Consider the following 18,820-nt stretch of genomic DNA (forward strand, 5'->3'; position numbering starts at 1 on the left):
CTACCAGGAGCTAAGCATCAGATGGCTAAAATCCAGACAGTATCACTCCCAGGATCTCAGGAACTCACAAGCCTCTCCACTATGACAAGGTGGCGATCCTTGGAGAAGGTCGATATAAAACATTTAAAGGAATGGTCTAGAAGAAGTGAAGGGTAGTTTTTCTCAATGTTTTGATTAGTAATTTTCACCACAGATTATGGAAATTTGCTGGGCATGATCTGGCTTTTTCAAATCCTTCATTATTCAGTATGTCACCAAAGACATTCACAAATTTTTACAGATGTATCTTAGAGAGCATTCAAACTGGCTGCATCACTGTGCGATATGGGGGTGGGGGGCTATTACATAGGATCGAAAGAAGCTGCAGAACATCAGAATGGTAATCCATGAAAGGAGCCAAAAGAGATGGGGGAGTTCTTAAATAGATTTTTTTTTGCTTCTGTATTCATTCAGGTGACAGACAGACAGAGTCTATAGAAGTAAGGTGAAGCAGCATTGACTTCATGAACTCCCTAAAGATTACAGAGGAGGAGGAATTCACTGCCTTGAGGCAAATTAGGGTGGATAAATCCCCAGGACCCGACAAGGTGTTCCCTCGGACCCTCTGGGAGACAAGTACAGAAAATGCAGAGATCCTAGCAGAGATATTTAAATCATCCTTAGCAACAGGCAAAATACTGGAGGATAGCTAATGTTGTTCTGCTGTTTAAGAAAGGGGTTAAACATAAACCAGGAATTGATAGGCTGGTGAGCCTGACATCAGGAGTGGGTACGTTACTGGAAGGTGTTCTAAGGAACCGGATATATGAGCATTTGGATAGACATGGACTAATTAGGGATTGACAACATGGCTTCATGTGTGGTCAGTCATGTCTAAACAATCTTATAAAGTTTTTGAGTAAGTTACTAGGAAAGTTGATGATGTCTATAGTGGATGTTGTCTATATGGACTTTAGCAAGGCATTTAACAAGGTCCCGCATGGAAGGTTAATCAAAAATGTTCAGTGACTCGGCATTCAGATGAAATAGTAAATTAGATTAGATATTGGCTTTGTGGGAAAAGCTAGAGAGTGGTAGTAGAGGGTTGCCTTTCTGACAGGAGATCTATGACTAATGAAGTACAACAGGGATCAGTGCTGGGTCCGTTATTGTTTGTCAACTGTATCAATGATCTGGATGATAATATGGTTAACAGGAAATTTGCAGATGACACAAAAGGTTGCGTGTGCAGTGGACAGCGAGGAAGCCTATCAGAGTTTACAGCTAGAAAAATGGTCAGAAAGATGTCAGATGCAATTTAATGTAGACAAGTGCAAAGTGTGCACTTTGGCTGGGCTAACCAGGGTAGATCTTACACAGTGAATGATAGGGCACTGAGGAGTGCTGTAAAACGAAGGGATCTTGGAATACAGGTCCAGAAACAGGGCCAATTTCTGTGCTGTACTTTTATGTGACTATGACTCTAGGACTTTTGCTGGAAACTCATTCCACATTCTCACCACCCTCTGAGTGAAGAAGTTCTTCCTCATGTTCCCCTTAAACATTTCACCTTTCACCTTTAACCTGTGACATCTGGCTCTAGCCTCACCCAGGTTTGGTGGAAAAAGCTTGCTTGCATTAACCCTATCTACAGTACTGTGCAAAAGTCTTAAACATGTGGAAAAAACATTCTTTAAGGCAAAGATGCTTTCAAAAATAATGAAATGAAACATTTCTGAATATAAAAAAATGCATTAAACAGTAAAAAACTAAACTGAATCAATATTTGGTGTGACCCCCCCCCCCCCCTTTGCCTTTAAAACTACATCAATTTTCTTAGCTGCACTGTCCTGTAAGAAAATTGACTAGTAGGTTGTAACAAGTATCTTGGATAACTTGCCACAGTTCTTCTGCAGACTTTGGCTATCTCACTTGTTTTGTCTCCAGATAATCCCAGGGCTCTGTGGAGGCCATAACATCTGAAAGTATATAAAAAATCTAGGGTGCCTAAGACTTTAGCATAGTACAGTATACCTTTCATAACCTTATATATTTCTGTCAAGTTTCCCCTCTTTCTCCTTTGATTCAAGGAACAAAGTCCTAACCTCTTCAATCTTTCCTAATAACTCAGGTTCTCAAGTGTCAGCAACCCCCTTGTAGATTTCTGCTATACTCTTTCAATCTTATTGATATCTTTTCTCTAGTTAGATGGCCAGAACTGCACACAATACTCCAATTTCAGCCTCTTCAACATCTTGTACAATGATAACATAACATCCCTATTTCTGTACTCGATACTTACAGCATTCTGTTTTTGTTTTATATTTCCATAAGACCATAAGCTATAAGAACAGAATTAGGCCATTTAGCCCATCAAGTCTGCTCTGCCATTTCATCATGGTTGATCCATTTCCATCTCAGCCCTAATCTCTTGCCTTCTACCTGTAACCCTTCATGCCCTGACTAATCAAGAATCTATCAACCTTTGCATTAAACATATCCAGTGGTGTACTTGGCCTCCATTGCCACTGTAGTAATGAACTCTATAGATCCAACATCTGTTGATTTTTTTGTTTTCTATATCTGGTATCTTGGGAAAACCATTTGACTGAATCTTCAACATCTTTCTTCCAAAATAAATGAGAAGTGTAAATAAATATTACGGTTGAAGAGATAGAGATAACAAACATCAGTATTGCAGGAAACCCTCCTACGTATATTGTTTCTGGTTAACTGATGAGATGGGGACACATTTAATGTAAAATCATTAAGGCAGTTTTGTGCCAACTTTAACTTGACTAGTCCCACACAAAATCATGGGCTGAAGGGCTTGTCCCTATGCTATACCACTCTACGTTCTGTAGTTAGGCATCTGAGTAACTGACTACTTTGTGTAAGGTGAGAGTCTGTGGTGTTGCTATTATGGGTCATCTATCTTTTGAGAGAGTGGAACTGTCCAAGTGCAATGACTTTGCCACTTTAAAAACTCTCCCACACAGCTTTCTTCGTGCAGGTTGTTAGGGCGGATTTTGGACTTAGGGTGTGTAGCAAAATATTAACTTCAGCAACCAGTCATTAGACCTGAACATGGACTGTAGATTAAATTTGAAATACAGCTCTGGGCATTAGGTTCATAGAGCTGTGATCACCAGTTAATTGAAAAACCAGACAATGTTGATCAACATTTATTTTGGGTGTCTGGAATGTGGGTGCAAAGAAGGAGGTGTGAAAGTTATATGTAATTCAAAGAAAGCATTGTAGATGCATTGTAAATATAGAATTCTCCTTTGTTCTTTAGCATATAAAATATCATGTAATATTGGATCAAACTGGCCTCTTCCTTCAGAGGGTGTCTCATTTTTGTCAAATGAAAAACTATCTGATATCTACCAGTTGTATCTCTCTAGTGACATTGTTCACATTGCAACATTGCTTAGATCATCTTCACAATTTTTAACATTATCATTGGATAAGATAGACAAACAATCATCCACGTACATGAGATAGTGTGACTAACAAGCCAGAAGCATTTCCATTTGACAATTATACCACTTTCAAGGACTCTTTATCTCATGTTCTCAATATTTATGGCTTACCTATCTATCTATCTATCTATCTATCTATCTATCTATCTATCTATCTATCTATCTATTTATTTATTTTTGTGCTTGCATGGTCTTTTGCACACTGGTTGAAAGCCAAGTTGGTGCAGCCTTTCATTGATTCTATTATGGATTTATCAGTAAGCCCACATGAAAGCGAATCTCAGGGTTGCATATGGTGACATATATGTACTTTGATAATAATTCTACTTTGAACTTTGACTTTTAAAGAAAACTTTTAAAAAATCTTCAGCTCAGGGTCCTTCATAAATTCTACTCTTTAAAAAAGCAGGGGATGACTAATTTAAGTTGCTATGTCTTTCCTTTTTGGACATAGAACACCTAGCAATAGAATACAACTAAATATTGTAATACATTGACGGCTCCTTGGTAGAAATCGTTAAGAGCACCAAATTTCTTGGTGTTCACCTGGCAGAGAATCTCACCTGATCCCTCAACACCAGCTCCATAGCAAAGAAAGCCCAGCAGCGTCTCTACTTTCTGTGAAGTCTGAGGAAAGTCCATCTCCCACCCCCCATCCTCATCACATTCTACAGGGGTTGTATTGAGAGCATCCTGAGCAGCTGCATCACTACCTGGTTCGGAAATTGCACCATCTCGGATCTCAAGACCCTGCAGTGGATAGTGAGGTCAGCTGAGAAGATCATCGGGGTCTCTCTTCCCACCATTACGGACATTTACACTACACACTGCATCCGCAAAGCAAACAGCATTATGAAGGACCCCATGCAACCCTCATACAAACTCTTCTCCCTCCTGCTGTCTGGGAAAAGGCACCAAAGCATTTGGGCTCTCACAACCAGACTATGTAACAGTATTTTCCCCCAAGCTATCAGACTCCTCAATACCCAGAGCCTGGACTGACACCAACTTACTGCCCTATTGTCTTGTTTGTTATTTATTGTAATGCCTACACTGTTTTGTGCACTTTATGCAGTCCTGGGTAGATCTGTAGTCTAGTGTAGTTTTTTTCTGTGTTGTTTTTTACGTAGTTCAGTCTAGTTTTTGTACTGTGTCATGTAACACCATGGTCCTGAAAAAACATTGTCTCATTTTTACTGTGTACCAGCAGTTATGGTTGAAATGACAATAAAAAGTGACTTGACATTGTTTAAAAATTGTGATTATGTGAAGAAATAGAGGAACAATAGACTATATTCAACAGGTACAAACGACCTGCTGAGTTCATCCAGCTTGTTTGGACCTGTTGAATATAGTCCATTGTTCCTTTATTTCTTCACATAATCATAATTTACACAGCATCTGCAGTGTACTTTGTATTTAATAGACTATATTCATTAGATGTAATACATTCATCATAAGGAGTAAGCTGTTTAGGACAAAGATGAGGAGAAATTTCTTTATGCAGATAGAGGTGAATCTTTCAGATTTGCTATACTAGAGAATTGTGAAGACTCATTCAAATCAGAGATCGATAGATTTCTGGATATTAAGAGAATCAAAGGATAATGCAGAATGTGCACATAAATGGTTTTGAGATTGAAGAACATCTCTGACCTTGATAAATGACAGAGCTAGCTTGAAGGGCCACTTCAAAAGGGACTTCTTAAAGCAACAGAGGATGAGAGGTGACCTGATAGAGGTGTATAAGATGATGAGAGGCATTGATCGTGTGGATAGTCAGAGGCTTTTTCCCAGGGCTGAAATGGTTGCCACAAGAGGGCACAGGTTTAAGGGGCTGGGGATTAGATACAGAGGAGATGTCAGATGTCTTTTACTCAGAGAGTGGTGAGTGCATGGAATGGGCTGCCAGCAACGGCAGCAGAGGCGGATACGATAGAGTCTTTTAAGAGACTTTTGGATTGGTACATGGAGCTTGGAAAAATAGAGGGCTATGAGTAAACCTAGTAATTTCTAAGGTAGGGACATGTTCGGCACAACTCTGTGGGCCGAAGGACCTGTACTGTGCTGTAGGTTTTCTATGTTTCTATGTTTTTCATATGCACTTATGTTTTTGTATGTAGATTGTCTTGATAAGGAACAGTTTGAAAGAGTTATGAGAACGTTCAATTAAGGAATTAAGAATTAAGGAAGCTCTCAATGATTCAGCCAAAGGCAGCAAACAGAGAGAACTCATCTTTTCAATGGGAGCATCTGTGAACTGGTGTTTTTATGAGATCACAGATATTGGAGATACAGCTTTTAGCAGGCTTTACTAAACTAAATAATGTTAGTGTGGAAATACAGGAAGATATAAAAAGACTTAAAGAAAGGTTCAATTCATTACAAGGTAAATATAATAGTGCAACATATGAGGTGATACATTTTCATAGATGGAAAATAATGTTATTTATTGTTTGGAAGATGGGAAATTAAATCAGGCATTTGGTCTGCAGATAATGTAGATTTAATGTAATCTATGTGACTCAAGGTACATTCCAAACTAAAAGTATTGTACTAATAATAAACAAGTTAACACTAACCTCTTTAAAAAATAATAACATTATTCATAAGATTGATAATTTCATAGTAATTGTTCACTTTGTTTACTCTGGACATCTGACCCAAACATTATCCAAAAACAAGGGAGAGCTACTCGTTTTTGTCTCGTAAATAGTATTCCAACTGGTTGCATCATCATTTGGTTTGGAGGGGCCAATGCACAGTATCAGAAAAAGCCATAGATGGTTGCAAACTCAGCCAGCTCCATCATTGGCACTAGCCTCCCCTGGAGCTCTTCAAAAGGCAATGCCTCAAAAAGGTGCATCCATCATTAACCATCCTCCTCACCCAGGACATGCCCCCCTTCTCATTGCTGCCATCAAGGACCAGGTACAGGAGCCTGAAGCCACACACTCAATGTTTTAGGAACAGCTTCTTTCCCTCCAACTTTAGATTTCTGATTGGACAATGAACCCAGGTACAATACTGTTCTTTTTCTTCTCTTTTTGCACTATATACAATATTTAATTATAGCCTGCAGGTCACCCTTGGGCAAGATGTAGCACTTGCTTAGCCCCTCAATCGGGGTCATGTAAAGCCATGGGAGTAGGTGGTGGATGGTCGTTTGAGCAGCTGGTGGATATCACAAGTCCTGGTTATGTGACCACTGACGCCAGGCAGACAATCTCTGAAGAGTATAGATAAGGGCTGGGGTCACCCGTCTTGTAAAGACACTGGCCAGAAGAAAGCAATGGCAAAGCACTTCTGTAGAAAAAAATTCCAAGACCAATCATGGTCCTGAGACCATGATTGCCTACGAAATTCAACATGGCATGGTACATAATGATGATGATGATACATACTGTATATATTTCTTATTGTAATTTAAAGTTTTTTATTATTATATATTGCAATGTACTGCTGCCGCATAACAACAAATTTCATGACATATGCCAGTGATACTAAACCTGATTCTGATTCTGCATTTTACATCACTCAGATAGTAATACAGATAAGTTTTATTTTCTTTCTGCCTCCATCAAATAAGGTATTTAGTGAACTTTAAAACTGTAAAATAAAGAAAGATGTGTGCCTACTCCTCTGGTTTCTCTGAGTATACTTGCACATTAATTAACACCATGCCTTCAACAACTTTAAAATGTGTTACACACATAAAATGCTGGAGAAATTCAACCAGTCAGGCAGAATAGACAGTTGAAGGGTGAGACACTTCATCAGGACTGTTTGACACATACATAGTACAAACAGTACAAACACAGAATATGCTTGGGGATAGTGAAAAATAACTACAAACTCAAAGCCCTTTCTGTTAGATACAAGAACATTGCTGAGATTTTACAGATTTTTTTTATTTTGCTTGTTAAAGATATTACCTGATGCAATTGTTTCCATAATAATTATTCACATTAATCTATAATGATGCATAGAAAGGCTTTATTATTTTTTATATCAGATCCATACATAGATAGCAAAAGGTTCAGTAAATAAATAATTGATCATTATATATATATAACAGCAAACATAAATATTTTTAAATATCTTCAGAAATGGACTGTTAATAACACTATGCTGCAAAACTGTGTAATTATTTTGCATGGCTTGATACTGTTCTTGAGAATTAAATTTAGTGAAAGTATTTTCATAGTTTTTTTTGTCAAACTTACTTTTCTTCCACAACCTGCTTTTGGTATTCTTCATATTCTTCCCTGGTCATCCCTGCTGCAGCTGCAGGGTCTGTGGAACTTGCTTCTTCTTTATTTCCTTCATCTCCACCTCCAAGTCCTAAATTCTTCACCTGCCCACTCACCATTGATTTCAACAAGAAAGACATCTTTTATTAAGGGTATAACTAATTAGATTTTAAAGTCACAAATACAAAGTATATGTGAGGAAAATGAAGAGAGAACCGGCCAGCCTTCTTGGCTTTTACAATAAAATGCCTTTGAGAAAATGCTTTGCGTTTGGTAATCTGGATTAAACCATTGAACTCTTGAATCTTCCAGAGGCAGATGGTTCAGATCACGCTGCACATTCAATATTCTCCACCATCTATTTCTGTTAACGTTTAAGCTAATGTTTGCAAAAAGCCTTTATCTGTGGAATTTTGCTTACTTTTCATTTGAACAGAATTCAACTAAAAATAAATGGTGTCATAATTTATAATTGTGATTTATTAAATGCAATTAAGTAACTATTAAATCAATCATAATCATGTCATAATTTGAAATTTTGATTTGGTAAATATCTCTTTTCAATCAATAATATATTGTGTCATTATTTGAAAGTTTGATGTGATAAATGAAATTAAGTATCCCTTTTTAATCAACAAAAACATTTGAAATTTTGATTTGATAGATGAAACTAAATATCTCTGCTTTAATCCAGCTGACCAGGGAGATGCTGTTGGAAAACCATTCAGGTCAAAGAGAGATTTGTATAAAAATATAGTGTTTGGAATGTGTTACTATCTGTATTCAGATTATTGTCAAATATGGATATTTAAAGGAAAGTGAAAGTCTTTGCACAACATAACAGAACACTGGAATTATTGGTTTTCTCTGAAGAGTTATTAGTGACCTTCAGTCAGAACCATAAAGTCTCAATTACATGATGAATGAGTTACCAGTTGATATGATGAATGTAATATGTTACTGTCAAAAATTCATGATCAGGTAATCTAAAATAAATATGGCTGGTCATGTGTTTTTCTTGATATATATATATATATATACAGTGGCTACTTTATTAGGTACACTTGTACTTCTGCTCATTAATACAAATATCTAATCAGCCAATCATGTGGCAGCAACTCAATGTGTAAAAACATGCAGACATGGTCACAATTCTATCTCTTTTACCATAGCATTAGAGAGGGATAGGAACAGACAAGTTAGGAAAGTGTTTAATTGGAGTAAGGAGAAACGTGAAGCTGTCAGGCAGGAACTTGGAAGCATAAATTGGGAACAGATGTCCTCAGGGAAATGTATGGCAGAAATGTGGCAAATGTTCAGGGGATATTTGCATGATGTTCTGCATAAGTACATTCCAATGAGACAGGGAAAGGATGGCAGGGTGCAGGAACCATGGTGTACAAAAGCTGTTGAAAATCTAGTCAAGAAGAAAAGAAAAGCTTACGAAAGGTTCAAAAAACTAGGTAATGATAGAGATCTAGAAAATTATAAGGCTAGCAGGAAGGAGCTTAAGTATGAAATTAGGAGAACCAGAAGGAGCCATGAGAAGGCCTTGGCGAGCAGAATTAAGAAAAACCCAAGGCATTCTACAAGTCTGTGAAGAGCAACATTGAAACATAGAAACATAGAAAACCTACAGCACAATACAGGCCCTTCGGCCCACAAAGCTGTGCCTCAGGGATCTGTTCTGGGACCCTTACTCTCCGTGATTTTTATAAATGATCTAGATGAAGAAGAGGAGGGATAGGTTAGTAAATTTACTGATGACACAAGGTTGGGGGTGTTGTGGATAGTGTGGAGGGTTGTCAAAGGTTACAGTGGGACATTGATAGGATGCAAAACTGGGCTGAGAAGTGGCAGTTGGAGTTCAACCCAGATAAGTGTAAATTGGTTCATTTTGGTAGGTCAAATATGATGGCAGAATATAGTATTAATGGTAAGACTCTTGGCAGTGTGGAGGATCAGAGGGATCTTGAGGTTAGTGTCCATAGGACACTCAAAGCTGCTGTGCAGGTTGACTGTGTGGTTAAGAAGGCATATGGTGCATTGGCCTTCATCAACCATGGGACTGAGTTCAAGACCCAAGAGGTAATGTTACAGCTGCATAGGACCCTGGTCAAACCCCACTTGGAGTACTGGGCGCAGTGTTAGGCTCACTACAGGAAGGATATGGAAACCATAGAAAGGGTGCAGAGGAGATTTACAAGGATGTTGCCTGGATTGGGGAGTATGCCTTACAAGAATAGGTTGAGTGAACTCAGCCTGTGATTTTATTGCACAAAGGTCTTTAGAGTTTACAGAGAATAGTGAAGAAAAACATCAAGTGAGTGGTAGTTCTGTGGGTGAAACACCTTATTAATGAGAGAGGTCAGAGGAGAAAGGTTAGATTGGCTCAAGTAGATAGGAATATGGCAGTATCTCAAGAGCATCTCTGAATGCACAAAATGTTGAACCTTGAAGTGGATGGGCTACAGCAGCAGAAGATCATGACCATACATTCAGTGGACATTTTATTCAGTACTGGAGGTATTTTATAAAGTAGCGACTGTGTGCAAATTCAGAAGTATTGAGACTAATTTTGAGAAAAAAACATTTATAGTGACATTCCATGAACACATTTCCAATTACTTAAGAAAATGAATAGCAATTTATCAATACAAACTACTGAGTTATTTATTCTCCATTTTACTTGTGCACTGGTTACATTTATTCTTTATATTTTCAGTACAGAACCAGTTTAATTTTCATAGCCTTGGGATTCAAATCACTGGTAAGTGCAGATTACATTTTCATTATGGAAGAATTATGATCTCAATGTGGTATTATTTGATGAAATGCTATTGCATAGGATTTAAAACCACAAGGTTTATATTCATAAGGATATTAAGAGTTCTGGGAGATGACAAACAGTTCCTACAGGGCTATTTAAAGCCATTTGTAAGTGTGGATGTCTGGACACAAATTCAGTTCCAAATAGTTAACATTAAAATTTTGCCTGATGGTGCAGTTAATTGTAAAATAGGTTTATTATTCTCGGTTGAAGTTTTATTCATAAAGAGGCTAGCTCTGTAACGTGTTTTGGAGAATATGGAGTTGATTTGACATTGTTTCTGTGCAGACCACATAATGTTAGTAGGCTGAAACTCAAAATGCAGGAGGAGCTCAGCAGGCCGGGTAGCATTTCCAGCATCTGCAGATTTCCCTCTGCTTGATGCTGAGTTCCTCCAGCATTTTCTGTGTATTGCTTGGATTTCCAGCATTCTGTATGCAGATTTTCTCTTGCTTGTGATCAGGCTGAAATTGCTTTCAGATCAAAAACAGACAGAAAACATGAGATTATTTCTATGAATCACCTTCAATCTACTTCACATTTGCACCAGATATAGCCTTAGAGAAAGATGTTTATAATGATCTCGTGTGTTCCAGTGGCTTGATGGTGTGCACCTTACATTCCATTTGTAATCTTTTAATAATCACCATCTTGTTGACTCTTTTGTAATATTAAACTTAATTCAGAGACAGAAGAGATGCTGAAATCCGGAGCAATAAGAAAACTACTGCAGGAATTCAGTGGGTCAAGCTGCATATATGGTAGGGGGGGGGGGGGGGGGGAGGGGGGGAGGTGGTATGCAGGGTGAGGGGAGAGGATTTGCCAGCTTATCAGGTTAAAGCACTGCATCAGAACAGAGAAAGAGTCTGGACACAAAACAGAGTCAATTCCTCTCCTCCACAGGTGCTACTTGACCCAGTGAGTTCCTCCATTCGTTTGTTATGTGCTGTGCTGTATGACGTGGGCGATCATGGTCTTTCCATGACCATGATCGTTCTTGGAAATTTTTTCCACAGCACTGGTTTGCCAGTATCTTCTTCTGGGCAGTTTCTTTACAAGACAGGTGACCCCAGCCATTATCAATACTCTTCAGAGATTGTCTGCCTGGTGTCAGTGGTCACACAACCAGGACTTGTGATACACACCAGCTGCTTATACGACCATCCACCATCTGTTCGTATGGCTTCACATGACACTAATCAGGGGGCTGAGAAGGTGCAACACCTTACCCAAGGGTGAGCTGCAGGCCAACGGAGGGAAGGAGTGCCTTACACCCCCTTCGGTAGAGACATATTCCACCCGGCCACGCAAAGAAAGAGTTCCTCCAGTATTTTGTTTATTTATATTAAACATTATCTTTTTCAAATGCTAGAAAGTCATATTCTGCTGATGAGTCAAAGATAGGCCCATGTAAAATGTAACCAGAATACTCTACAGAAGAGCTGAACCCGTCTCTTTCTTGGGCAAAAGTCTCTTCTCAGAAAGGGGTAGAATTAGCAGAAAAATACCAGTGATCTTTGGACAGGTTTTTGATGTCTATGAGGCCTGGAAAACAATTTCCCGGAGTCTCTTCACATGAAAATGTATGGTGAGAGAGTGGGAAATGAAATTGAGACTGATGGTCAGCAACAAATTAATTAAGTGATGGAACATGCTTTAAGGGCTGAATGGTTTTCTCCAGCTCATACACTTTGAGCCCATTTTATTCAGTACCTCCTTTACCTAATAAACAGGTCATAGAGTGTAGCTCATCCACTTCAAGGGGTTCAATGTGTTGTGTGTTCAGAATGTACCTCTACACACCACTGTTGCAGCACATAGCTTTTTCCATTTACTGTCGCCTTCCCATCAGCTTTGGCCCTTCTCCTTTGGCCCACAGAACTGCTGCTCACTGGATTTTTTTCTGACATACTCAACAACCACTCTGTCTGGCACCAGCAATCATTCCACCGTCAAAGTCATTTATATCACATTACTTCCCTGTTCTGGTGTTTGGTCTGAACCACACCTGAGCCTCTTGACCACATCTGTATACATTTATGTATTGAATAGCTGCAACACGATTGGCTGATTAGACACTTTCACTAAAGAGGTGTACAGTTACACCTAATAAAGTGGTCACTGAATGTTTTTTCCATGGTTCCCTGATTGTATCCCATCTCCTTTCCTCATGAATGAGACTGTCTTATAATTTGGATTTTCATCTCACCAGTAAGACCTCATAGGCTGAGTGAGCCTTATGGATCTCAAGGCTTTATCCTGCCCATTAATCTTTGACAGATCTTTGGATTTGCATTTACATAATGAGTTATCCTTCTTGCAACCCCACGAACTTTTACAAACAACCAATTATTTTTAAGTTCAATCAATAAAGATGTGAGCACAAACATGGGGTAGTCAGTTCCCACCAAGGACCATTCATAACCAGAAAACTAGAATCTACTGGATGAAACTTTTGGCAATATTGAACAGAGAGAAATAAATGCTCAAAACAATAGTAAGTTCTTACTTTAATAGAATGGTATTGAAAGTTCATCAAACTAACTAATTCAGGCCCTTTGCCACACAATGTTGTGCCGACACTTTAACACACTCCAAGATCAACTTTACTTTTCTCTCCTACATAGTCCTCTATTTTTCTTTCATCCACACAAAATGCTGGAGGAACTCAGCAAGTCAGGCGGTATCTATAGAGAGGAATAAAGAGCCGAAGTTTTGGGCTGAGAACCTTCAGAAAGCAGAGGGTGGTAGTAGATGGAGGGCATTATAGAAGCATAGAAAACCTACAGCACAATACAGGCCTTCTGGCCCAAAAAGTTGTGCTGAATATGTCCTTACCTTAGAAATTACTAGGCTTACCCATAGCCCTCTATTTTTTCTAAGCTCCATGTACCTATCCAAAAGTCTCTTAAAAGACCCTATCGTATTGTATCCACCTCCATCACCATTGTTGGTAGCCCATTCCATGCACTCACCACTCTCTGAGTAAAAAACTTACCCCTGACATCTCCTCTGTACCTACTCCCAGCATCTTAAACCTGCGTCCTCTTGTGGCAACCATTTCAGCCCCGGGAAAAAGCCTCTGACTATCCACATGATCAATGTCTCTCATCATTTTATTCACCTCTATCAGGTCATCTCTTATCCTTTGTTGCTCCAAGGAGAAAAGGCCGAGTTCACTCAACCTGTTTTCATAAGGCATGCTCCCCAATCCAGGCAACATCCTTGTAAATCTCCTCTGCACCCTTTCTATGGCTTCCACATCCTTCCTGTAGTGAGGTGACCAGAACTGAGCACAGTACACCAAGTGGGGTCTGACCAGGGTCCTATATAGCTGCAACATTACCTCTCGGCCCCTAAATTCAATTCCACAATTGCTGAAATCCAATACACCGTATGCCTTCTTAACCACAGAGTCAACCTGCGCAGCTGCTTTGAGCGTCCTATGGAGTCGGACCCCAAGATTCCTCTGATCCTCCACACTGCCAAGAGTCTTACCATTAATACTATATTCTGCCATCATATTTGACCTACCAAAATGAACCACTTCACACTTATCTGGGTTGAACTCCATCTGCCTTGAGTTTTGTGACCAATGGTGTTCTGGGACCCCAGCACTTTATGATTTTTATAAATGACTTGGATGAGGAAGTGGAAGGATTTTCAGTAAGGTTGTAGATGACACAAAGTTTGATGGTGTTGTGGATAGTTGTCATAGGTTACAGTGCGACATTGATAGGAAGCAGAACTGGGTTGTGAAGTTGCAGATGGAGTTCTGTCTGGAAAAGTGTGAATTGACTTATTTGGAAAATTGGACCTGAAGATCGAGTACGGGGTTAATGTCTGGATTTTTAGCAATGTGAGAGATAGATCTTGGAGTCCACATCTATAGATCCCTCACAATTACTACACAAGTTGATAGAGTGGCTAAGAATGTGTAATGTGTGCTGACCTGTGTAGTTGGGTAATTGAGCTCAAGAGTTTTGAGGTAGTGTTGCAGCTCTATGAAACTGGTTAGACCACTCTTGTGTTCACTTCTGGTCACCTTTTTATAGGAATGATGTGGACGCTTTAGAGAGGGTGCAGAGGAGATTTACCAGAGTGCTGCCTGGATTTGAGAGCATGTCATATGAGGATAGGTTGAGCGGGATAGTGTTCTTCTCTTTGGAGAGGATGCTGGGCAGTGACTTGATAGAAGTGTAGGCTAGGGGCATAGATAGAGAAGGCAACTAGCACTTTTCTCCCAGGACAGAAATAGGTAATACAAGAGGGAATAGTTTTAACGTGATTGGAGAAAATGCCAGTGGAAGGATTTTTTATACAGTGATTGATGGATGTGTGAAACACTCTGCCCGGGTTAGTGGTAGAGGCAGATATATTACAGACCTTAAAGAGACTGTTAGATAGGCAAGTGGATGAAAGAAAAATGGAGGTAGGGAAGGGTTAGAATGATGTTGGAATAGTTGAAGAGGTCAGCACATTGTAAACCAAATGGCCTGCATGGTACGATCTTTAATTTCCAAACTTTGGCCACATCAAATCAACCTCAATAAAATTTGTAAGCTGAATACTGTACAAACTTCCTTTTATGATGGACATTAAACATTGATGATCAAAGATGAATTCCTTTCCAGATGTTTTTAAAAGCAAATAAAAGAGAAGTAATATCAATATGAGTAGAAGACAATCACTGAACAGTGATTGTAAAAAGAGCAAGTAAATAAAATTAGGAATTATTCTTATTGCTCAACTAGTCAAACACTCAAGGTGGATAGATGCTTTTGTTAATCTAATCACTAATTAATGATCTGCCATTAGGAGAAAAATTCTAGGATGTAAGGATAACATTGAGACTCAAAGGCTGATTTAACCATGCAAAAACACTATTGAATTTGAAGTGGCAGACGTCAAAGAAATCTAAATTAATTTACTGCATTCCAAAATACATTAATTATCACATTTACTAAAAATACGTTTAGCCAACTGCTGAAATAATTGAAATTCATCTGGTTAAAGCATAAAAGTAACAAACGGCAAAACTTTTGAGGGTAAAAAAAAATACACATGTACTACTGAGGCAACTGCTTAAATCTTAGCATACAGAATTATGCAGTATTTAGGCCAGAAATAAATCATTTGGTCCAAAAGGTTTAAGGTACATGGTTCCATGTACACCTTCTTCAGAACAGAGGGCAGAATATGTCAGGAAGGTAAGTTCTTGAAGCACTTAAGGGAATAAGATCTAAATGTGAAATGTGTTGTATGGGAGCCAACAACAACTGGAAAGATAATTACATTCATACACACACACACACACACACACACACACACACACACACACACACACACACACACACACACACACACACACACACACACACACACACACACACACACACACACACACACACACACACACACACGTATATATATATATATATAGCTCTTCTTAAGCAGTCCATTGGGATAAAGATGATTTGCTTCCACTCCAGTTTTGGTACCATAAAATATGGGGGCAGAATCAGGCTATTCAGCCCATTGAGTCAACATTACCATTCTATCTTGGCTGATTTATTGTCCCTCCCTCTCAACCCTCAACCCCATTCTCCTGTCTTCGCCCTGTAATCTTTGACATCCTGACCAATCAATTGTGAATCTGTGGAATTCTTTGCCACAGGCAGCTGTAAAGGCCAACTTATATTTATATTTAAGGCAGTGGTTGATAGATTAGAACATAGAAAATCTACAGCAAAATGCAGTCCCTTAAGCCCACAATGCTGTGCCAAACATGTACATACTTTACAAAATAACCTAGGGTTACCCATAGCCCTCTATTTTACTAAGCTCCATGTACCTATCCAGGAGTCTCTTAAACGACCCTATCATATCCGCTTCCAGCACCGTCGCTGGCAGCCCATTCCACACACTCACCACTCTCTGCATAAAAAACTTACCTCTGATGTCTCCTCTGTACCTACTTCCAAGCAGCTTAAAGTTGTGCCCTCTTATGTTAGCTATTTCAGCCCTGGGAAAAAGCCTCTGACTATCCACATGATCAATCCCTCTCATCATCTTGTACACCTCTATCAGGTCACCACTCATCCTATGCCACTCCAAGGAGAAAAGACCGAATTCACTCAACCTATTCTCGTAAGGCTTGCTCCCCAATCCAGGTAACATCCTTGTAAATCTCCTCTGCACCCTTTCTATAGTTTCCATATCCTTCCTGTAGCAAGGTGACCAGAACTGAGCACAGTACACCAAGTGGGGTCTGACCAGGGTCGTATTACCTCTCGGCTCTTAAATTCAATCCCACGGTTGATGAAGGCCAATGCACCGTATGCCTTCTTAACCACGGAGTTGATCTGTGCAGCTGCTTTGAGCGTCCTATGGCCTCGGACCCCAAGATCCCCCTGATCCTCCACACTGCCAAGAGTCTTACCATTAATACTATATTCTGCCATCATATTTGACCTACCAAAATGAACCACTTCACACTTATCTGGGTTGAACTCCATCTGCCACTTCTCAGCCCAGTTTTGCATCCTATCGATGTCCCACTGTAACCACTGTTACATACTCGTGACACGTGACAGTGGTACCCTTGTCACGTGACTGGGATTGAAGCTATACTGGACTTGAGGTAATGGTCTTGTGATGGTGGAGTGACGTCATTTTCCCGCCAGTAGAGGTCATATGACAGGTTTTTTTTACAGGGTATAAAAGGAGGACCCCTCCCTGTGAGAAGGGGCAGTTCGTGGCTGGATTTGCCATGTTGACTTCATGCCACTGCGTGATTTAATGTTATGATGCAGTTTAGTTGAAAGATGAAGTTTTATCTAATGCCTAAAGTTTAAAAGGTCATTGCCAGCAGTTTCTCTACAATACTGCTAGTTGAGAATCAGTGGAGAGTGAAGATTGGAGTTCAGGAGTTAAAGATCGAGGAGAATCGATTTCGACGGTGAAACAGGTTCGACCTTGTTTGGAAGGAATTCGTTGACTGTTCTCGTGTTAATCCCTGCAAAATAACAGAAAGGATTGGGAATAGTTCTGTAAAGGAAAGGTCAGCGCCTTTAAGCCGTTTCGTTTCGTAAATTCTTCGTGGGAATAAGTTCGATCTTGGGAACCGAAACAACACGACAGAAAAGAGAATTTAAATCATCTGAAAAAGTCTCTCCCTTAAATGGACTGTGAGCGTTTTGAACTTTTGGCAATATTACTTTGAAGAACTGTTTTTGCAACATTGCTTTAAGAACTGTTCAAGCTGCCGCACAGCAGCTGACTCCCGGTTACGTCAGTGATTTGTTTACTTTTGGGGGGTTTGTTTTCAGTATTTAATAAACATGTTATTTGTTATAAACACCCCTGCCTAACTCATATATTTATTGTTGCTTGAATCCGTAACACCACAGACAGCCCTCCACACTATCCACAACACATCCAACCTTTGTGTCATCAGCAAATTTACTAACCCTTCCCTCCACTTCCTCATCTAGGTCATTTATAAAAATCACGAAGAGAAAACGTCTTAGAATGGATCCCTGAGGCACACCAGTCTCGCTGAACTCCATGCAGAATATGACCAATCTACAACCACTCTTTGCCTTCTCTGAGCAGCCCAATTCTGGGTCCACAAAGCCTGGTCCCCTTGGATCCCATGCCTCCTTACTTTCTCAATAAGCCTTGCATTGAGTACCTTATCAAATGCCTTGCTGAAATCCATATACACTACATCTACTGCTCTACTTTCATCAAAGTGGTTAGTCGCATCCTCAAAAAATTCAATCAGGATCCTAAGGCACGACCTGCCTTTGACAAAGCTATGCTGACTATTCCTGATCATATTATGCCTCTCCAAATGTTCATAAATCCTGCCTCTCAGGATATTTTCCATTAACTTACCAACCACTGAAGTAAGAATCACTGGTCTATAATTTCCTGGGCTATCTCTACTCCCTTTCTTGAATAAGTGAACAACATCTGTCGCCCTCCAATCCTCTGGAACCTCTCCCGTCCCCATTAATGATGCAAAGATCATTGCTAGAGGCTTAGCAATCTCCTCCCTTGCCTCCCACAGTAGCCTGGGGTACATCTCATCCAGTCCCAGAGCTTTATCCAACTTGATGGTTTCTGAAAGTTCCAGCACATCCTCTTTCTTAATGTCTATATGCTCAAGCTTTTCAAACTGCAGTAAGGCATCCCTACAATTGCCAAGATCCTTTTCAATAGTGAATACTGAAGTAAAGTATTCATTAAGTACCTCTGCTATCTCC

At 39.6% G+C, this 18,820-nt stretch overlaps 1 protein-coding gene across 1 annotated transcript in view; it reads right to left on the minus strand.

The window, feature by feature from the left end:
* Positions 1-7,950, minus strand: part of cplx4a (complexin 4a) — a 35,827-nt gene extending 27,877 nt beyond the window's left edge. Inside the window, exon 1 of the mRNA XM_073063925.1 lies at positions 7,691-7,950. Coding sequence (XP_072920026.1) covers positions 7,691-7,857 — 167 coding nt within the window. The 5' untranslated portion in view covers positions 7,858-7,950. The remainder of the gene's footprint in view (positions 1-7,690) is intronic.
* Between the last annotated feature and the right edge of the window lie 10,870 nt (positions 7,951-18,820).

This window comes from Hemitrygon akajei, chromosome 13 (genome assembly GCF_048418815.1).
Source record: "Hemitrygon akajei chromosome 13, sHemAka1.3, whole genome shotgun sequence".
NCBI classification, from domain to species: Eukaryota; Metazoa; Chordata; class Chondrichthyes; order Myliobatiformes; family Dasyatidae; genus Hemitrygon; species Hemitrygon akajei.